This window comes from Callithrix jacchus, chromosome 3 (assembly GCF_049354715.1).
Source record: "Callithrix jacchus isolate 240 chromosome 3, calJac240_pri, whole genome shotgun sequence".
In the NCBI taxonomy this organism is placed as follows: Eukaryota; Metazoa; Chordata; class Mammalia; order Primates; family Cebidae; genus Callithrix; species Callithrix jacchus.
This window is the reverse complement of record NC_133504.1, coordinates 4,884,768-4,907,380: the sequence shown is the minus strand read 5'-3', so window position 1 is coordinate 4,907,380 and position 22,613 is coordinate 4,884,768. Positions and strand designations below refer to the sequence as shown.

The 22,613-nt window shown below is 48.1% G+C and overlaps 1 protein-coding gene across 14 annotated transcripts in view; it reads right to left on the bottom strand.

Annotated features, from left to right (window-relative positions):
* The window catches only part of FAT1 (FAT atypical cadherin 1), a 140,821-nt gene extending 121,125 nt beyond the window's left edge, over positions 1–19,696 (bottom strand). For 10 of the 14 annotated variants that reach the window (XR_013532745.1, XR_013532746.1, XM_035292462.3 and 7 more), the window contains exons 1-2: positions 19,389–19,696; positions 1,019–4,301 (exon numbers count right to left, since the gene is read on the bottom strand). Coding sequence is in view for 12 of the 14 variants with exons in the window: in XM_035292462.3 (XP_035148353.3) it covers positions 1,019–4,283 (3,265 nt within the window). In the remaining 2 variants the exon portion in view is untranslated. Of the gene's footprint in view, positions 1–1,018; positions 4,302–16,701; positions 16,923–19,388 lie in introns of those variants that run through there. The other 4 variants (XM_035292454.3, XM_035292459.3, XM_078366081.1 and 1 more) reach the window with 1 other exon arrangement.
* Positions 19,697–22,613: the final 2,917 nt, after the last annotated feature.

Genomic DNA, 22,613 nt, shown 5'->3' with positions numbered 1-22,613 from the left:
TGTTATTTCACTTTATCCTCACTTAGACCTTGCAGTAATTCTAAGTGTCCCCACATAGCAGAGGGCAAAGTTAGCCGTAAGAAGCAATTCGCAGGCCGGGCGTGGTGGCTCACGCCTGTAATCCCAGCACTTTGGGAGGCCGAGGCGGGTGGATCACGAGGTCAAGAGATCGAGACCATCCTGGTCAACATGGTGAAACCCCGTCTCTAGTAAAAATATAAAAATTAGCTGGGCATGGTGGCACGTGCCTGTAATCCCAGCTACTCGGGAGGCTGAGGCAGGAGAATTGCTTGAACCCAAGAGGTGGAGGTTGCGGTGAGCCGAGACTGCGCCATTGCACTCCAGCCTGGGTAACAAGAGCAAAACTCCGTCTCAAAACAAAAACAACAAAAAAAGGAGCAATTGGCTTGTCCGAGATCATCGATTATCAACTAGAAGGGCTGGGATTGCAAGCCAGGTCTTTTCAGTTCAACATGCCACTCCCCTGCCTCCACCTCTCCACCAAAACCTAGATGAGGTACTAAGTAGTCAAGATCACACGGCAGCAGTTTCATCAGGACACATCTCTGAGGCACCGGATAATTCTGCAGGTGTGCAGCCACCTCTGAGTGGCGTGCCAGATGACAGCAGCAGTTGTTCTAAGCATGAGCCTGCAAATACACTGACTGAAAAATGCTGGGAAGGTTTCTCAGCACGACAACAAAACCATGACGGCGCTTCTGATCAGAGTACAAACCTGGAGATCAGAATCAGTGGTAACGATTTCAGGGTGTCCCTGTGCTTTTACTCACTTGACGCCACATAATTATTCCGGCCCTTTTCTTTCCATCTTCGTGGCTTACTACAAATAAACACACCTACATATAGTAGCCAGGCCCGAAAATATCCACATGCATTTCTATAGCGAGCCCAAAGAGCAGCCGGGAATTGTGAAGGAGCTGTCACAGGGCAGGTGGTAAAAAAAATAAAAAATAAAAAATGGAAGAGGGTATCGAACGAGAGCAATAAAAACATTTACCTGTCTCTTCACCGATTTTGAAAACACCAACACCAGAACCATCTCTAATGGAGTACCGGACCTCTCCATCCCTTCCTGCGTCCTCGTCGTGAGCCGACACCGTCATGACCAGTGAACCGATAGGGGCATCCTCTTTCACTGCCCCCTTTTCCACAAAGCTGGAAAACACGGGTGGGTGCAAGTTCTCATTGACGTCAACGACCTCAACTTCAACATAGCAAGTGGAAGACAGAGAAACGGGCTTCCCCTTGTCTTTGGCCTTCACAGTGAGATTATACACTTGCTTCTTCTCAAAGTCCAGCTGCTGTACGATTCTAACCGCTCCACTGAGTTTGTCCACATCGAAGTTCCCTTCTCCGTGGTCCACAAGGCTGTATCTCACTTGCCCAGACTGACCTAGATCAGGATCGGAGGCTTCTAACCACATGACGACGGTTCCTTCTGGAAGATCCTCTCGGACTTTCACACGGTAATTAGGTGGAATAAATTTAGGTGGGTTGTCATTAACATCTTCTAGTGATACTTTCAGAACTACAGTGGAGAACAGCTGGGGCTCTTCTCTGGCTAGATCCCGGGCTTCGATCTTTAAGTAGTGCACAGGCTGGACTTCGCGATCCAGGGGCTGCACGATTTTAACAACGCCGGTCGTGCTGTCGATTGAAAACACATCTGTGTCTGTGAGAAATGAGTATGTCACACGTCCATTGGGCCCCAGGTCTTTATCCGTGGCTTCAACCTGGATGATTTCACTATGGACCTCCTTGTCTTCACTCACTTCCACAAAATAGCTCTCCTGTAAAAACTCGGGTGGGTTATCATTGGCATCTACAACCGCGACGTCTAGAAGACGCCACGCGGCCTTCTGGGGTATCCCAAGGTCGTACACAGTAATATTCAGGGTGTATTTGTCTGTTGTTTCACGGTCCAGCGGAGATAAAATTTTTAGCATTCCAGTTTCCATGTCAATGATGAAGCAACTATCCTCGTTTCCGCCAGAAATGGCATAGACCAGTTTTCCGTTGAAGCCAGTGTCAAGGTCAGTGGAGTTCATCAGAATCACACTGGAGCCCACAGGCTGGTTTTCCCTCACCTGAACAGCAGTCGGAAGAGCACTTCTAAACTGCGGCGCGTGAGCATTGACCGAGTGAGAATCGAAGAAGACGTCCTCGGCCTCTCCCTGGCTCTGCACTTCACTTGCCTGCAGGAGTTTCTCCGCCAGCATTTTGGCGACACCAGTCTCTTCACACTGCAAGTTTACCGGCTTGCGACTGGCGGCCACTGTCATGTTGATGTACAAGGGTGTGGCCACATTTTCTCCGTCTGTAGCTGTGATTCTCAGGCTGTGGAAAGACACCTTTGCACCTAAGCCGTCTGTCAGCGGCTGCTTTAAAGACAACACCCCGGAGGTGGGGTGCAGGCTAAACAAATCCAGTTCATTTCCAGCTTCAATCTGGTACCGCACCAGCTGAAGTTCATCGGCGTCGATAGCAGAAACCGTGGTTATCTGCTCGCCCACACCCAGGTCTCGGGGAATGGTCCCTTCACAGTTTATTTTCTCAAACAAGGGTGTGTTGTCATTTAAGTTATTCAGAGTAACTGTGGCAAGCACCTGGACTTCGCGGCGGTACGGCAAGCCCCAGTCGGACGCACGGATCCTCAGCGTGTAAACCCGAGGCATCAGCTCGTAGTCCATGTTTTCCGCGGTACTCACAGCACCAGTGAAATGGTCGATGACGAACGGCACGCGATTTAAATTTGCGATGCTGTACGTCACGTACCCGTTCTCACCCTCGTCAGGGTCTACGGCGCTCAGGCTCATGACAGTAGTACCAACGGGCACATTCTCATCAAAAGCAGCTTTGTACGCTGTCTGGGTGAACTCAGGGGGGTTGCTATTTGCACCTAAGACTTTCACCAACACCTTGGTGGAGGCTCTTCTGTCACTTGTTGTTACTTCAAGTTCAAACTGGGCTGCCTGCTGTCTTTTGACTGGTTCTAAAATGGAAATGAGACCCGTGTTGTAATTTAAACTGAATTTAGCTTTTCCAGGTGTACTTTTAAAAACATACCTCAAATGGGAATAACCAGGAATGGCCTTTACCATGACCACAGGTGTGCTGGGAGGAGCAAATTCACTTATTTCTGCTCTGTAAACATCCTTTTCAAACTTGACTGTCCCGGCTTTGAACTGCGGAGAAGTCACGTGAATCACTTTAACAGAAGAGAACTGGGGAGGAGTTCCTTTATCTTTAGCCTGGAGTGTCAGATTGTAGCCAAAAGGATGACTGTCCCAGTCGACGACACCAATGGCCCTGACTTTATACTCCTTACTCCCGGGAAAGGACCTCACAGTTCTGAACTGCTGGAGGAGGTCACCTGCCACGATGCTTAAAGACGCTATCTCACCATTGGCACCCTGATCGCAGTCATCCACCGTCACGATCGCGTATGTTGGGTCCCTGTCCAGTTCTGACGGTGACAGTGTGACGGCTGTTATCACGGGAGCACATTCGTTGGCCTGCTCGATGTGCACCGTCAGCCTGGCCATGCTGCTGACGCCACTGCTCCCATACAGTTTCATTCCGCGGTCCACAGCGAGGATCTCCATCTCGTAGAGCTTGGTCTCCAGGTAATCAAGCCTGCCGGTTAACACCACCACACCACTGCTTGGGTGAATAGCAAACATATCTGTTCGATCTTTAAAACTGTAGTAAAATTCCCCATTGGTTCCTATGTCTGCGTCTGTGGCGCTGACTCTTGCAACGCTGGTCCTTATGGCTGTGTTTTCCGGTAACGAAACGCTGTATGAGGTGGGTGAGAACAGCGGCCTCAGGTCGTTTGTATCCAGCACCTGCACCCTGACCTTCGTTCGGGCCTCCACGTTAGTGTTTTTTTCAACTGCTTTCACTATCAGTGCATAATGGTCTTTCACTTCTCTGTTAAGAATAGCTGTGTTTCCTCCTTTGGTCCTTATTCTTAGAAAGCAAAAGTCTCCAAGAACGTACTCTTCGGCTTTGAACAGGTTTTCACTGTCTCCGGAAACAATTTTGTACCTTACTTCCCATGACGGATCTGTAAGGTAAATGCCCATCTTGACGGGATGCCCCACGTACGTCTTGGCCGCAGAGTTCTCGTGCACGGTGACATTGTACTGGAGGTGTGTAAACTGTGGAGGAGTCTGTTCACGTCTTTGGCTTCCATGACTGGCTCCAAAATGCTGGCGGAGGAGGAGCAGAAGCAGAAGCGAGGCCAAGAGTCTCCCCATCGCTCAACTCTCAGGAATCTGAAACAGAAGACATCAGAATCATTACTTTGGGGAAATAAAACAAGCCAAGTGTGTAAATTGTTTCAAGCCTCTCATTTAAAAAGTATTTTCCATATACGTGGAATATAAATAAATGCAACAGTTTTTTTCATGTTTTCCAATCTAAGTATCAACATTCTTGTAACATGTCTAGAATTAACCAAACTTAACAAAAGCTTCCTTTTCATTTTCTAACAACTCCTACCTTTCACATTTCAATGACTCAAAAATCAGAGTATCAAATTAAAGACTACTAACTGTAGCAACCAAGTTACATTTTTATACTTGAATCTTTAAGGCAAATATAAGCAACTGTGAAAAAGGGAAGTAACAACATTGTTTACATTTCCTTACACAGGAGGAGTTAAATGATCAAAACCTGGAAAACTGAATGCCCCTATAGAGTTTCTGAGAATGCACAGCTTCTAACAACTAATTCAGAGAAAAACAAAACCCAGCAGTGGTTTTACATGCCGCCCCAAAACCACAGCTAGTAACCTCATTTCAAAATGTATCCTGAAATCATTTCTGTGTAGGAATGGTTACGTTCACTCGCTACATAATATAAGGGTTTATTGTCTCATTTAGCTCTACATGATGACTTAAAGGCATTAAAATAATTACATCATCAAGTCTGATGCTTATCACCAACACGAGTCCCAAAGAAAGGCAATTTACAGAAAAAAAGCAGAATTCAGCAGCCTGGTATCAAAAGGCATTCTTCCTCTCTAAGTCAGTGAAGCAAATCCTACCAACTACATCAATGTTTTCTCACCGCGGCTGTTCACAGAATGTCTCCTATCTGACCAAATCACCTGTCACCCAGGGGCCCTCCATGAGAAGACAAGACACACACACAAAAGCTAACTCTTTTAAGCTAACACATGTGAAGGGTCAAATCAACATATTCATAAGCATACGAGCAGACCCTACAGGAGAGTCCCTGGGTGACTGGGGGAGGACAGGGAAACTGAGGAAATGAAGAAATCATTGCCTTTAACAAATGCAAAGGTGGGCGAAGTCCACAGGGCCGAGGTCTGGCCAGAGAACCAGGACGGTTATTTTGAGATCAACTGTTCCCCTTCGCCAACAAATTCGTCTTGTAAATCAGTGCAGCTTCACAAAACGCCCCAGCACTGTTGGTAGAAGACAGCGCCATAATCTTGCAAAGTAACTCTTGAACCAATATTCACAAAATGTGAATGCCACCAGAGGTAAATGACTAGCAAACTAGAGGGTGGGTTTGACAGCCCCGTTGAAATTGGTACAGCAACACTGATTTAGAGTATCTTAACTTAGCTACTGCCAACTCTGCCCCACAAGTCTTTGCCTCAGGGGGAAAAAAGACCTGATATGCTTAAAGCAATTAAAGCTTAATTGCTACTGAATCACGTTCAAGCCGGCCGCCCTAACTTGTTCTTTAGCTACGATGCCTTCTCCTCTCCAGATAAAAGTCAGAAATTAGACACATTTTTGGCTTCCAGGAGAACAATTATCATTTAAACAAAATAAGAAAACAATTTTCTCCTAAAACTATCTCTTTAAGTATCTCCATTTAATTAACAATTCTAATATTCAGGGAAATCTGAGTATTATGAAATAATCTTGTAACTTTATCAAAACAAACGAAAAATTCAATTCAACCCATAGGTATGGAGAACCTTATTAGACAGAACCTTGCATGGTGTTAGAGAATAAAAGACAAAGATCCCAATCCCAAGGGATTTACCAACTAGAAATAAAAATACATATAAAGATGCGGCGCAGTGAGGCACACCTGCAATCCCAGCACTTTCGGAGGCCAAGGCAGGCAGATCCACAGAGCTCACAAGTTCAAGACTGGCCTGGCCGACATGGTGAAACCCCACCCCCACTAAAAAATACAAAAATCAGCAGGGTGTGGTAGGGCGCGCCTGTAATCTCAGCTGCTCCAGAGGCTGAGGCAGGAGAATCATTTGAACCTGGGAGGCAGAGGACGCAGTGAGCCGAGTTTGCACCACTGCACTCCAGCCCAGGTGACAGAGCAAGACTCCCGACTTAAAAAAAAAAAAAAAAAAAAAAACTTAGATGATGTTTAGCAAGCAGTGCCTTTTGTTTTAGGAGACACATTATGTTTTAGGAGACATTTTTACCACCATACACTGTGCAACAAAGTATTATACAGGATTCTGTTGCAAACACTTAAAGTATTTTCGCTTATTCTACATATAAAGTATCAGGCAGCCATTGAAAAGGTAATAGCTCTCTCTTCGTTGACATATGTCTAGTTTATTAGCTGGAAGAAGTAAGCTGACCCTATTTATGTCTGCTTAAAAAAAAGAGGAGAAGGGGCAGATAAAATGTGCCCATGGATATACTTTAAAATGAACAGAAAATTCTAGAGAAACAAGCAACTGTTAACCGTGGTAACTTCCGGAGAACCCGCAGAGAAACAGGCAGCTGTGGGAATGATTACGGCGGCATTTTTCTCTACCATGAATTTTTTAGCATGAGTATGCATTATCTTTATCATTCATTCACCCCTTTCATTCATTAATTCCTTTTACACATTTAATAAGCATCTATCTACTATGTAACAGGTGCAGTTCTAGGTGCTGGGGATTCAAAAGTAAATCAAATTACCAACAAGTCCTGAGGGAAAATACATTTCCTGGCCAGAGACGGACAGACAAGTGAACAGAGTGTATCTGGTGCTGATAATTAAGTGCTAAGGAGAAAGTAAAGCAGGGCAAAGAGACCATGGTCAGGAGCCTGAAGGAAAAGAGGGAACCCTCAGTTCAAAGGGTCAGTGCTTACACTGGCCACATGCTGGGCAGAAACTCTTAGATTCTCTGGGGCAATGCAGAGTGTTCAGTGTTATTCCCAGTCCCCACCAGTTAGAGGCCTGTGGCATCCCCCTCATTACCCGGTTGTGATAACTAAAAACATCTCTATCCACTTTGGGAGGCCGAGGCGGGTGGATCACGAGGTCAAGAGATCGAGACAATCCTGGCCTATGTGGTGAAACCCCGTCTCTACTAAAAGTACAAAAAATTAGCTGGGTGTGGTGGTGCGTGCCTGTAATCCCAGCTACTCGGGAGGCTGAGGCGGGAGAATTGCTTGAAACGGGAAAATGGAAGTTGCAGTGAGCTGGGATCGCACCACTGCACTCCAGCCTGGCGACAGAGCAAGACTCTGTCTCAAAAAAAAAAAAAAAAAAAAAAGAAATCTCTATCTCCAGACTCAGAGTGCTGTGGCTGTTCTCTCCATGGTGTCCCAGGTGCTCAGTCCCACCATGGACCTCGCATCCACCCACTCATCCCCAACTGGATTCCCAAATACCCAATTACCTTCCACATCCTACTCACCAGTTCTCATGGGACACGTTACAGCCGGGACAGACTTGTGGTCCACATTCATAACTGAGACCTTTGAAAACCCTGAATGTACTCCGCAAACTTGGCTAACAGAATGCTACTGTGATTAGAATAAATTATTAAATGAAAAAATATACTTTTGGGGAGATACTGTGAACTCTGCAGTAATGTGAGCAAGAACCATGAACTTGGGTTTTACTATAAAAGCCACTCTGATCAAAACAACGGCTGTGACTCTTATGCAAAACAAACAGGAAAGCTGAAGGGGGGAAAGACTCAAACACCATTTCATCTAAAAAGGACCTTAGCACCTAGACTCCATTTACAGAAATTAAACTCCAAAGACCATCGAGCCAAGGGCGATATTTGTCTGATATTTAGAAGGTGATCACACTACGTAAACTCACTGTAATTTAGGATTTCTAAAATGCATTTTCCAAAGCAAAAACAAAGAGTTCAGCCTTGAGGGAGGGCTCCCAGTCCAAAGCTTAAATATATTTAGCACAGATCTCTGAAAAATCTATAAATACAGGAGAAAAATAACTTTTACAGTAAAAATCAGAATATCTTCATATTTTCATTAGGGAGACCTTCATGTAAAAGGCTTCAATGACCGTGACTGCACATTCTTCACAAAACAGAGCACGGCCCTGTGCCAAGAAGGTAACTGTGTATATTCAAGTATTTAGATGACCTCAAGCTCAAATCTCAAGATGGGTTTCACATGCCACAGAGACAGGACATTATGTGGGTCACTGCATCACACAGCACATCAGTTCTGTTCAATGCTATATATACTATTTTATTATACTTTAGGTTCTGGGGTACATGCGCAGATCATGCAGGACAGTTGCATAGGTGCACACATGCCATGGTGGTTTGCTGCCTCCATCCCCCCCCAACCCCCGTCACCTACATTAGGCATTTCTCCCAGTGTTATCCCTCCCCAACCTCCCCACCCCACAACAGACCCCAGTGTGTGATGCTCCCCTCCCTGTGTTCACTTGTTCTCATTGTTCAAAACCCACCTATGAGTGAGAACATGCTGTGTTTGGTTTTCTGTTTGTGTGTCAGTTCGCTGAGAATGATGGTTTCCAGATTCATCCATGTCCCTACAAAGGACGTGAACTCATTCTTTTTTATGGCTGCATAGTATTCCATGGTATATATGTGCCACGCTTTCTTTATCCAGTCTATCACTGATGGGCATCTGGGTTGGTTCCCGGTCTTTGCTGTTGTAAACAGTGCAGCAGTGAACATACGTGTACATGTGTCTTAATAACAGAACGGTTTATAATGCTGTATATTTATTGCAAGGTCGCAATTCTTAAAAGCACAAGCAATCGCTCTAGCCCTTTATGAAACAGGGGAACATTATTAAACTTTTCCTTCCACGTTATGATAAAAACACAAAATTATTAAAGTTGAGAACTCTGTGCTCTCCTCACCACGCTCTTCTCCACTCTCATTTTCTATCTACATGGTGAAAGCAGCAGCAAAATTTAACTCATTGAGCCACTGTGCCCGGCAGGCAAAGACATTTTAAGAGCAATGTCACAAAGTTGTCCAGAGATTATACATTGTAAGTTACCTTTTTTGTGAGTCTTGCTCTGTCACCTAGACTGGAGCACAGTGGTGCATTCTTGGCTCACTGCAACCTCTGCCTTCCGGGATCAAGTGATTCTCATGCCTCAGCCTCCCAAGTGGCTAGGGCTACAGGCATGCACCACCAAGCCCAGCTAATTTTATTTTAGTAGGGACAGGGTTTCGCCATGTTGGCCAGGCTGATCTTGAACACCTGGCTGCAAGTAATCCACACACCTCCGCCCCCCAAAGTGCTGGGATTACAGGTGTGCGCCACCACACCCAGCATAAATGGCTTTAAAAAAAATACTGTATGTTAAATAAAATGTTAAATAATTTCTAAAATTTCAGACATTCCAGATAAAATTTACAACAGGAAAATAAACTCTCAATTTTTCTAGTTCAATTATCCTAGCCACGTCAGTACTTTTAAAAGCTTCCACGGTTACACTGAAACACTAATGAGCAGCTCCTGTGTGTTTCCTGGGTGCGTACCAACTCTTTCAACCCATCTTCTTATGATTTTCAGTATGAACAGGGGAAGCTGTGACCCTAGAAACTGAGCAGCAACCTTGGTATATGTCGTTTAATTATTTCTGCTAATTCCATTTATATGTTGTTGGCTTTGACTGGGGATAATCTGGTAACTCCAGCAAGACAGAGTTTAAATATTGCCTTCTGATGATCAGCAACTGGTTCCAGTTTAACCCCGGGAATGGTCTTTACTGACAGTGGCTGTGGAACTACAATCTGACCTTTTCAGAACACCTCAGCATGGACATCATTTCATCAATCCCAGATAAGATTCCTGAAGTGTGCTTGCCCTGAGCAAAGTTAAACAGACGTCCTGTTTTCTAAGCAGCCTCTATAAAAGCTACTTATCTACATGAACCTCTAAACCACGTCTGCTGGCATTACGAAGATGACCGGTTCTAGTTGTTCTGCGCTCCCGGGACCTACGAGACAGGACGGGTAATCGTGGCTGTGTGTCTACTTCTGGCAGGGTGAGGTGTTTCTGTGCTATTCTCTTCTTTCCCCTCTATATTCCTTATCCTCCAACCACCTTCTCCTCATCCACATTCCAGGACGAACTTTCCCAAGGAGAAGCTCAAGAAACAGTCTGTTTACCTCTCGTGAGCCGAGGTCATCTCATCTAATGTATTTTTCTCCACAAAGAGAAGTAATTTAAATGACATTTTGGCAGAGAAACCAGTAATCAGCACTGGCCACTTCTTCCACTCCCAAGTTGGTAAGCCTTTATTTTATATGTTGAACTGGGCTCCCTGTATCATTAGATTCGGGTCAACCCTTCTCTAAATGATGGACCAGCAAAGTGAATGTTCCATGTTTAGCAAGAAAACGGAAATCTTTAGGGAGAAAAGTCCTGCATCTTCCCTCCTCTCCTTAAAATATTCTCTTCACCTGTTCTCTCTTCTTACACCTCAGAAGAGGAGATGCCACCCACCCTAGCAGCAAATATATTCTGATGTCATAAAATCCCGCCCCTTCCGCAGCTCCTCCCACTCCTGACACCTAGTGCTGAATCCATACACACACACAGGTTCTCCCCTATTTAAAAATAAACTCGTCCAGCGCGGTGGCTCACCCCTGTAATCCTAGAACTTTGGGAAGCCGAGGAGGGCGGATCACCTGAGGTCAGGAGTTCAAAACCAGCCTGGCCAATATGGCAAAACCCTGTCACTACAAAAAATACAAAAATTAACCAGGTGTGGTGGTAGGCACCGGCAGTCCCAGCTACTCCAGAGAATGAGGCAGAAGAACTGCTTGAACCCAGGAGGCAGAGGTTGCATTGAGCCGAGATCGCACCACTGCACTCCACCCTGGGCGAAAGAGCGAGACTCCATCTCAAAAAAATAAATAAATAAATTTAAAAAATAAACTTCAATCAAACCTTTGCTTCTTTCAAATGAACACCCTTATTCTTGTCTTTTCTTACAGTGGCAAAGAGTTCAAGAAAAGTAGTTTTGCAGCACCCCCCTGACTCCCTTAGAACTCCCTCTCCGCTGAACGCTGCTCCATGGAGGTCCTGCAGTCCACCCTGGCAGAATGGCTGTTATGGCATCACAAGCTAATGTCAAGCCAGTGACCTTTTCTCAGCGCTCATCCTCCCTGACTTCATGTCACCTTTGACATTACTCACTCCCCTCCCCAACACTCCAGATCATTCACAGGGTCACAGTCCCCAAAAACAAAGAGGCAATCCATAGGCATGAAAAATGAATTACAGCCTCCTGATCCTCTTCAATACTTTTTTATACTCTACACTGACTCACCTAAAACTCTGGCATTACAACCTTCTGTCTTCCACCTCTTCCTCCACAGGCATTTATTACCACCCCTAAAGATCTCATCCACTCTGCTCAGATCATGAAGGATCAGTGCATCATTCTCAGCAAACTGACACAAGAACAGAAAATCAAACACCGCATGTTCTCACTCATAGGGTGTGTTGAACAATGAGAACACATGGACACAGGGAGGGGAGCACTACACACTGGGGTCTGTTGGGGGGAATAGGGGAGGGACGGGGGGTGGGGAGTTGGGGAGAGATAGCATGGGGAGAAATGCCAGATATAGGTGATGGGGAGGAAGGCAGCAAATCACACTGCCACGTGTGTACCTATGAAACTATCTTGCATGTTCTTCACATGTACCCCAAAACCTAAAATGCAGTTAAAAAAAGAAAATCTACAATTTCAGCTCTAACCTCTCTCAAGTCCTCATAACACTCCTCCTGACAGAGCAACAAACCTAAGTTACGGGACTGGCCTTCCCTACACGAGAGCTCTGCATCCATGGAACCAACCAACCCCAGGTTGGGAACATCTTTCAAATAAACAAACAATAAAACAGTAAAAATACAAAGAGCACCCGTTTTATATCAGATACTTGAGCATCCTCAGATTTGGGTCTAAAACCCCAAATCCCCCTTAGATACCAAGGGACGACTATACAGACTTTTCACCCGTTGGCCATGGCAGAATAACAGCTCTTCCAGTGCATCTTCCCATCTCACCGCTTCCCAGATCAACCAAGTTTGCAACCAGCAAAACAAACACAAAGGAAGGGGTTGGGAGAACATCAAATGTGGACCGTCACTCCAGCTTTGTCACCAATCAACTGTGGGAATTCGAGGAACTCGCCTAATCCTCTGGACTCATGTATTTGCGAAACTGAAGAATAGACTAAAACCTTTACAGCCTGCTCCCTCTCAAACCTTCCTGTCTCAGAAGTTGTCCAGCCTTGACGTTTTTTTCTTTCTCAATTTCTCAAAATTGTTCCCTTTGCATTTCTGCTGCTACCACCTAGTTCGTACGTGTATTTGTTCACACACAGTATTCTCACAGTCTTTCGGTCTTCCTGCTTTCTGCCCCCCATCCCAGGCAACTTATTCAAACTTCTTTGGGACATTATTCCCTAGTTTGAAAATATTCGCTACTTCCCCTTAGCCTGCTAAGTATATTCTTCTTAACCTTGTATTAAAGATCTTTGACAATCTGGCCTCTATCTAATTTCCTAATCTAATTTCCCAACACTACTGCTTTTTTTCTTGAGACGGAGTCTCACTCTGTCGCCAGGCTGGAGTGCAGTGGCGCAATCTTGGCTCACTGCAACCTCCGCCTGGGTTCAAGCAATTCTTCCGCCTCACCCTCCGGAGTAGCTAGGATCACAGGCATGTGCCACCACGTCCTGCTAATTTTTGTATTTTTAGTAGAGACGGGTTTCACCATGGCCAGGATGGTCTTGATCTCTTGACCTCGTGATCCACCCACCTCAGCCTCCCAAAGTGCTGGGATTACAGGCGTGAGTCACCGCACCCGGCCAACACTACTGCTTATTTCAAACCAAATAGGTATACTTTCCCACAGACCAGCAACAAGTCCAGCAACCAAGCTGTCTTGAGCCAATAGCACCACCTAGTGGTGCAGGCTCTAAACTAACGGATCATCTCCACCTCGTCCCTCCCAAAAGATAATGCAAACATCACTCTTTTGTTCCTGCCCGCCACTCCTCACAAACAGCTTATTTTCACCTTTCTCTTTAAAATTTCCTTCTTTTTCTCTCTCCTTAACTTCTGCCTCATAAAAATCATCCTCTTTTAATGAGATGATCTAAGTCACAGTCAAGATTATCTATGTTCCACCTAGACGAAGAAAGAAGCTGATCATTTTCCTTTTTTTTTTTGAGATGGAGTTTCACTCTTGTTACCCAGGCTGGAGTGCAACGGCGTGATCTCAGTTCACGGCAACCTCCGCCTCCTGGGTTCAGGCAACTCTCCTGCCTCAGCCTCCCGAGTAGCTGGGATTACAGGCACACGCCACCACGCCCAGCTAATTTTTGTATTTTTAGTAGAGACAGGGTTTCACCATGTTGACCAGTATGGTCTGGATCTCTTGACCTCATGATCCACCCGCCTCGGCCTCCCAAAGTGCTGGGATTACAGGCATGAGCCACTGCGCCCAGCCCGTTAACCCTTTTCTTAAGATCACAGGGTATGCTGAGGTCCCCAGACGTTCTCCCTACAAGCCACACTATGCTTTCTAGAACTTGTTTTGCACACATCATTTCCTCTGCTTGAACTGCTCCCCTCCAATCCAGGCTTCCCTCAGAACTCACCTTGTCCTAAATCCACCTGCCCCAGATTCCCCAGCTCACTGAGGTGCTGCCATGAACTACCTTGACCTGAATGCATCTCTTATCACACTGGTCTATAAGAGACTGTTCGCTTGTCCTCTCCCTCGCTGGACTATAAGCTGCTTGAGGGCAGGAAACATGATTTGCTCAGCACTAGATGCTGTGTCTGGTCCAATGTTGGACACAGAGGACGTCCACTGTTGTTTGACTGGTGAGTGGACAGAAGAATGAAGGATTAAGAGGGGGGAATGGGAGGCAAGACTGTGTAGGGGAGAACATGTAGAGAGGGATAACGCAGGAAAATAAACATGCTTCCTTCTCAAATTAACAGAAAACCCAAGCGCAACCACCAGGCCAGTAACAACACCGCAGATGGCTGCTCTGCAGAGAGCTTATTTCCAGCAGCTCAGAAAGAAGTCACCACCCACCTTACGCTGCTTGGAAATTGGCTATAGATGATGCCAGATCAGGGTCTGTGCTGCAGATTATCATGAAGCTCTAACTTTAATATTCTATGAAGGATGTAGATTAAATGATGACTGATGTTCCTAAGCAGTGTATAGAAGATTTTATTATTACTACTTTATAGACTTGTCTTCACATACATAATGAACCCTTAGAATTAAGTAAGAATTCAAGCAATGTATTTAAATCTGGGACTTACAAAAAAAGAAAGACGGTTTTAAAAACTTGAAAAAGTAAAATATGCGGATTCCTCATGAGAATATATTTTTGAAATGGAAAGTTCCCCTCAGATATGGCAACTTCCTAATCTTAATTGACCTATATCACTCATTTCAAAAACTCTTCTCTAGTGTTTTAAGGATAAATTAACACTCGCAAATTGAACAATTAAGTGAGACCAAAAGATAAGAGTTTGGCTTCAACTTCTATATAATTTGGTCAAAAGAACACGTATCTACTGCAAATCCCTACTCATGAAGATAAAACAGCACATCTAGCCTTATGGCTCCCTGCTATTAAATCAGGTCCTTTAGGCTACAAGTTACGCCACTGAGACAAAATTTAGTGCAATAATAATGTACTAATTTGATGTGCCTTATTGATTCTACGTAAAATCAGCCAAACTTGGGTGGAAAGCAAGTGGGTGAAGCATTAAAACATATTCTCTAAGATCCTATCCACCACTACCATTCAAAGAAAAGTCTGCTTCAAAGGGGCCTCCAAGCCAAGTGGAAAGGCGCTGGAAAGGTAGAGGACCGTCAAGGCAATGAAAGCAGAATTTTTAAAGATTCTCTTTGGGTAACTGACCAGACCATGGATTTAAATGATCTACTAAGATGATAACAACCCAACAGAGATACTACTTCTAGTGACTAATTTAAAGAGATAAATGAATATATATACAGGCGACCCAAAATGATTGTATAAAGTCCTCTAACAACCTCACTTCTTTTCACAGTACCAAAGAATTTGGCTCATTTAACGTACACATTTTTCAAAAAAGGGGGTATACAAATGGAAACCTCATTCAAATCAAACCTTACCCTGAGCTTGTTAAAGGCCACGTTTAGCATCACTCAAGGCTTATACCAATTGTTGTTTTTAAAACTTACATAATGTTTTCAGTATTTTTACATCTTAAATACATAGGAATAATTCTAATTGTGGAATCAGAGCTGTCCTCCCAGGACACAAAGGCAAAGACAAATATGACAATTAACTATTAAGTGGAGAAACACCTTTTCAAACGTCCCTGTAAAAACCAGAGGTGTTGGGCAGCATAAGGAAACTCAGTAAGGACAGTGGGCAAAACACCACCATTACCTAATTCTCACACACAGATGCCTTCTTCAACTATGGAAACCTGTACTTGAACATACGAAGCATTAAGAATCTGCTTTTGAAAAAGAAATGAATAACTAAAGGTCATTTTCTTTTCAATCTTTTCTCATACTAACAGTCACTGTAAATATCCAGTTATAAAAAAAATCGCCTCTTTCAGGCACCCTGGAATTGCTTAACAAAAGCCACTTAATGAAACCACAGTTCAGACACACGAAAAAAAAAAAAAATCTTAACTGCATAGAAAATATTTATGAGTTTACTTTCCTAACTCATACAATGCTTCCTTGTTTCCAGAGTCTTGAAATTCACATCAGTGGGAACAAAAAAATCTAACACACAACAGAAAGTTGGCTCTCTAAAAGAAAGCGCCAAGGTTTTGGGGTTTTGTTTAAGGCAATGAAGAACCAAAACCACTGTCTTTCGAAAAGATCTTAAAAGTTTCTCCTCCAGAGAAGACAGAAAACACTGACAAACCGCACACTGTGCAGATGTTCGCCCCGAAATGTATCCTCGCAGCCCTTCACCCGCAGTCCACCGGTTGCTTCTGCACCGCAGGGCAGCGCTCCTGCAGGGCGCAAACACCCAGGAACCCAGGGACCCAGGGACCCCGCGCGGGCCTCTCGCGTGCAACGCTCAGCGACAGGTCCTTCGCGGACGGCGGGATGCGCCAGGAGACCGCGAGGCCGCCGCGGCCCGGCGAGCTCCCGGAGGGAAGGCGGAGCGCCAGCAAGGATGGGACCCCAGCGATGGCTCCGCACCAGCCTCGCGCGGCCGCCCCCTCCCGCTCAGCCGCCGGGACCCCCCGCCAGCGCCGAACTTCGCAAGTGGGAAGGATCGAGTCACGCCACCTCCGGGAGCTCGCGCGCTCATCCGTTTTCGGGAGTGCCAGGGCCCGAACCGGGCACCCGGCGAGCACCCACGGATCCGGCATCGCAGCGCGCAGCGCGCCCCAGCCCGCGCCCCACCGAACTCACCCAAAGTTGGCCCCAAGTGGCGACGGCGTTCTCGGGGCGCTCGCCCGCCGTCTCAGCGCGCCCCCGAGTGGGGGCTGGGCCTGCGGGGAACCTCGCCCAGGCCGCACGTCCACATGGTGCCTGTGCCTTCGCCAGCGCCCGCCCTCGGCTCCCGCGCCCGCCCCCGGCTCCCCGCGCCCGCTCCCGGCCGTCCAGCTCGGCGCCGGCGCCTCACGCTCCCCGCGCGCCGGATCCCTCCGCCCCGGCCACGCCCGCCGGCGCCGGCGCTCGTTTCTCGGGCGCGGAAACTCGAGCAGACTTTCCCCCGCCGCGGGTTCGGGGCCCGCGGTCCGGCCACGCCGCCCCGCCTGGGATCAAAGAGCCCAGTCCCTGCGAACGCCGGCTCCGAACTGGGAGACTAGAGGGCGCCCGGGGTGGTCTAGCGCGGCGCGGAGGGGCAGGGCGGCCGAGGTTAGTCACCGCCGGCCACAGGCGCGGTGCAAGGAACAGGGGAATGCGCCCGCCAGGAAAGGGAAACGTTAGCTAAGCTCAAAAAAAAAAAAAAAAAAAGCTGGGGCCTAAAGAGAGAGCCTCACAGAGGCAGCCCCTCAGCTTTGGAGCCCTCGAGGAGTCCCCAAATCTGCGTTTCAATGGCGCGGTTCCGGGTCCGCGGCGCTTTGGTGGGCTGCAGCCGCCCTCCAGGTCTCCGAAGGAATGCAGCCAGGTCGGCCTCTGTTTCCTCCTTCCATCCACACGGAGTCCCCAGAAAATGAAAACTCTTCCCCGCGACCTCTTCGTGCCAAGTTAGACCCCAGGCCCTCCCCGCCGCCGGCTGCAAGCGCCAGCCTCCCCCGCGGACACCCCCGGCGCCCAGGCCTGTGGGACAAAAGGCCCCCGCCGCGTCCCGCGGGCTTCTTGGCTCGGCAGTCGGCCCCAGGGACCCGCAAAGCTTGACCCCAGGCCGACAACTTCACGTTCCTAGGCAGGGGGGGTCGCCCCGGCGCCCAGACGCCGGCTCCGAGAACTCCGCGCGCCGGGCGTCCAGCCTGCGCGTCTCGGGCGCGGAGCCCATCCCCGGCCCGGGCAGAGCTCCAGCGGCGGGCTCGGCGCAGGGCGTCCTCGGCCAAAGCCCGGAGGGCTCCAGGCGCTGGACGCAGCCGGGACTAGAGGGCGGACTTGACCTCGGAAAGTTTGTGCGACTCAGACATTTTAACACCGGGAAGACAAAGAGATCCGATTTCCCTGGGACCCGTGGAGGGAGCTTGGCGGGGAGGAGAACGGCGGGGCAGTCAAGTGTGAAAGACGGAATTTCCTTGGTTCAAAGTTAACGCAGTCACCTTTTAAGCCATCTTAAAGGTGACTGGGGGAAAAAAATTAAGGTTTCTAGCAGGTGATGGCTGAGAAGGAAAAATAATAGCTGCAGGATGAGTGTGCCGGTTGGTAGCCCTGTATTATATTCCCTGCCCACCAGTTAGAAAACACACCGATTCACACATGCAGCAAACACGAACGCCATCAGCCAAAGACGTGTTCGCCAACGCCATCATTGCTCCAAGTGCTTCTGGAGTTACAGGTCAATTTCATATATGGAACACCTCGAAAGTGGGTGACCTGATCCCCAAGCCCAACCGGCTTTTGCCGCTTGCCAATTTCTAACTCTCAGCAAAACCCAACCACACCGGAACTCGAGCGGTTTCCTGGGAGCGAGGGAGCAGGAGTGGTGCCAAAAGAGGAAAGAAAAACAGTAAAAAGTACAAAGATACCGTTCCCTGACACAAAAGCACGGGATTTTTTTTAATGGCACAAAAGAATTCCTGGAGAAAATTACCATTTATTAATAAATAACGCTTACTAGGGCTCACTAGATGTTTTACATCTGTTTATCCCGATGTTCCAGCCCCCCCTCCCCCCCCCCCGAGAAATCTAACTGCCTGAAAGAAGTTGCACTTCGTCGCCGCAGGCGCCGCCGAGAGCCAGGGATGGAGATTTCAGAGTTCGGCTCTGCCACGACGCTACCGATCCCTAAGCGCCACCAGAGCTAATAGGGACGTGCCTATTAGCTATCTACCATCGAATTATGTTCAAATGAGACAGAAATGTGGTTCAGCTTCCACATTTGTTCTTTAAATAATCGACCCTTCCTAAGAACCCGGTCCCCGAAGGCTCGGGAAAATTAGGGAGGGGGTTGGGGGACAGTTCCCAAAACGAAACGCTTTCCTCCAGCACGACCTCTGCATCCAGTCCTCCCAAGCTGATTTTCGTAAATCATATAAAGAACGGGCCCGGGCGGGTGACCAGTGAAGACCGGGGTGAGCAAGCGCCCACGTCGCCGGGCGCCGGGAGGTCCAGGTTCGCCTCCGCGCAGAGCCCAGGAAGGAGCGCGCCGCGCCAGCTGCCCGGACTAGAGGGCGCTGCGCCCCTGCAGATCTCGCGGCCCCGGTACACCCTCCCCGGGCACCATTGCTATAATAAGTTACATTCAAAATAATGCACAAACAGCATCGCTCCTCAAGTTCTTCTGAACAGTGCCCTGGATGCATTTTACGAATTCCTACGAATCTTTCAGAGCGATGCGCAGCTCAGAGAGCGGAGAACCCGCAGGACTCACACGCTCCCCGCACTCGCCTGGAGCCACACATCCCAGGTAGTACCATTCACGTTTAAACTTCAATGCCAAAGGGCACGCAGGATTCGAACAAAGAACTCACCGGTCTGGCCGAGTCCTCAGTGCTGGGCTCTGCAGTCCCCGGCAGCTCCGCGTCCCCCGCGCGACGTGGATCCGCGTTAAGAGCCGGGTGTGAAGCTCCAACTTTGCCTCCCCGGGGTCTTCAGCGCGTCCCTAACCCGAGTGCCACCGTCCGTGCCGCCGGGACCCGGGCGGCCGCATCTCCTGAGGCTCCCGATCCGGGCAAACTTAAGCGCCGAACGGAGGCGAGAATGGAGTGCGCGGGGCAGGCGCGGGGGCCCGGGAGCGGCCAAGTTTGTCGGGACGCGCCCGGGCAGCCAGCCGCCGAGTGGAGGAGTTGCGGCTGCGGCGACTCGCCGCCCCTCTCCCCGCTCCCTCCTCCCGGCGGTGGGGGTGTGTGTGTGTGACGTCAGCGCCCCGCCTCGCCCCCCGCCCCGGGCGCGGACCGGATTCTCCCGCTGCGCGCGCCGCCCCGGCAGTCTCGGTGGCCTCGGGCGCGGAGGCGGCGGGGGTCCCCGGCCTCTGCAGTCTCCGGCCGGCCGTAGCTGCAGCAGCGGAGGGTGAAACGCCCGCCGTCCTCCTTCGGCCGCGTCTCCCGGCGCCGGCGAGCGCGGGCGTTCCTCGCACCCAGCTCCGGAGCCGCCCGGGGCCCCCCGCGCGCACCTCCCCGGCTCGCCGAGCGCTTCCCACGCCGCGGACTGCAGGTGATGCTCTTCCCCTGCTGCAGCTGGGACTCCTCGCGGCGGGTCGCCGGCCAGACTGTCGCGGAGCGGAAACGGGAACGGTCTCTGCAGAACGGCCTGGACGGCTTGTACCCTGCGGCCCCCCCAACTTCTGGATGCGACGTTTTTTCACGACTTCATGATGCTCTTCGTGGTCTTTGTGTTGAAAATCGCGGGGCTGTGTTTTTATTTTCAGATTCTTTCCCAGTGCTCCCTCCTCCTGTCTTGCCCGCACTCGGAAGCTTATAAGGCTCTGAGGGGAGGGGGCGAAAGGATAGGGGAGGAGCCAGTTCCTAAGGTGTCTTACAAATCCTCCGCGGTGCTCAGGGCGATACTCAAATCACTGTCTCCTCCTCGAAATGCTGTCTACTTAGATAAATGCAAACACTGTTGAGGCTTAGTTTATAAAGAATGCGTCGTCTCTCTGTGACTGTCCAGCCTCCAGGAAAATATCTGCTGTGGAATATATTTTTAATGCCACTAAAGTACCAAAATAAAATATCTCCTGAACAGCGTGAAATTCCGAGGGAGCCATTTCTGTGAGCTGACACTGTCCCCAGAAGATTGTCATTAAAATTCAAGATCCCTGCAAAAGGGGGTTCGAGGGGGCCGTTCTGTCCGTATATTTGCATCCATTGGTATAAATATGTTGATCAGTTTAGCTGGTCGTTGATTTTCAAAAGTCAAAAGCAAAATCCTGAGGACAGAGGAAACCGGGCAGGGAGCTAAACAGCAAGGAGAGAACGAGATGAGGTGACTGGAGTGTTGTGTGTGTTTAGCCCTGAAGTCCTAACTTCTTATCTAAATGCCAGTGTCCTCATCTGTGATATAGGACTAATATCTGCTTTATGTGGTAAAAATGTATTCAAGTGTTCATCCATTCAAAAAAAAAATTTACTGAACTCTGTTTGCCAGGGAGGTAAGTTATTCACGCAGGCACAGCATTTTTACTGAGTGTCATATGAAGTGTCTGGCAAGCACATAGTAGGTACTTAAACAATATTAGTTTCCCTGCCATCCCCTGCTCCGTCCTTCGCAATGTCTCAGGTTTTAATCCATAAAATCAGCATCGTCACCACCGATTCGAGGTTCTCCCAGGTCTCAAGACTCAAGTTAGGGCTCCTGAGCTCAAGAGAGCCTCCTGCCTAAGCCTCCCCTTCAAGGTACATTTTGATTTGGAAGGGAGGAGAGGTTCTAGGGAGTTAGGACATGGAGGGGTATGGGAAGGGATTTTAGAGCTCCTGCAGACCCCAGGGGCAGCTGGAGGTGCCAGATTCCTGAGGAGGAAGGAGGCTGGCTTGAGAGGCCCACCTGTCAGTGCCTAGCAGACTTCGCCTGCTTCACCGTTTCAACTGCACAGGCTCGCTCCTTTTGTGTCAATAGCTGAAATTAGAAATAGACCACATAGAAAATATCGAGACCATCCTGGTCAACATGGTGAAACCCCGTCTCTACTAAAAATACAAAAAATTAGCTGGGCGTGGTGGCGCATGCCTGTAATCCCAGCTACTCAGGAGGCTGAGGCAGGAGAATTGCCTGAACCCAGGAGGCGGAGGTTGCGGTGAGCTGAGATCGCGCCATTGCACTCCAGCCTGGGTAACAAGAGCGAAACTCCGTCTCAAAAAAGAAAGAAAGAAAAAAGAAATAGACCACATACTGCACGTCCTCGAAATGATTCACAATAAATTCACCCCAAGAGGCTTCTGGTTCAAGTCCATTTGGTTTGTTATACTAATTTATAAGTTGTCATAAACCAAATTATTTCTATTCAAAAAGATAAACATCACAAATAATAGGAACTTATGAATAACGATGATATTAATCAAAATAGCTAGTTTCCAAGTGAGATGGGAAAAAGAAAACTTAACAAAACCTCTATAGCTGTGCTGTCTAATGCAGTACGTAGCCACTGGCTACATGTGGCTGCTACCTTCATTTCAACTAGAAATGACTTCCTTGGTCTTGCTAGGTACAACTTTCAATGACCACGTCTGGCTAGGGACCACTGTATTTGTATTGATCAGAGCAGATTAAAGAGCATTTCATCATGACAGTTCTACTGGACACCTTGGTGTAGACCTTTATGCTGCTATTTTATGGAAGGCTACATGAAGTATTAAAATTACAATGTGACCAATGCTGAGTCACTTCTGAAGTATAAGGGAGGACCCAGAATCATGGAAGGATTCATTCATTCAGCAAATGTTTATCAAGTACCAACAACATGCAGAGTGAAAGTATGTAAGACTCAAGATTTAATGATGGTTCAGGGATTAAGAAATATTAACACGGCATTTTAGTTGTTTTCTGTCATTGCTGACTAATGAAACCAGGGGAAATCATAGATTTAAAGCAAGAAACAATTCTCAGTCATTTTCAGGGACAGCCCTAGGACCCAATACTTGTAAGCAGGCTTGACTGACTCCTGGCTTCCCACCCCGGATGTGTTCCTTTCACTCCTTTCTCTTCTGCTGCTGCTTTCTCCTCTGCTGGTGTGCCCATTGTGGCCTCCCCTTCCTGGAGGT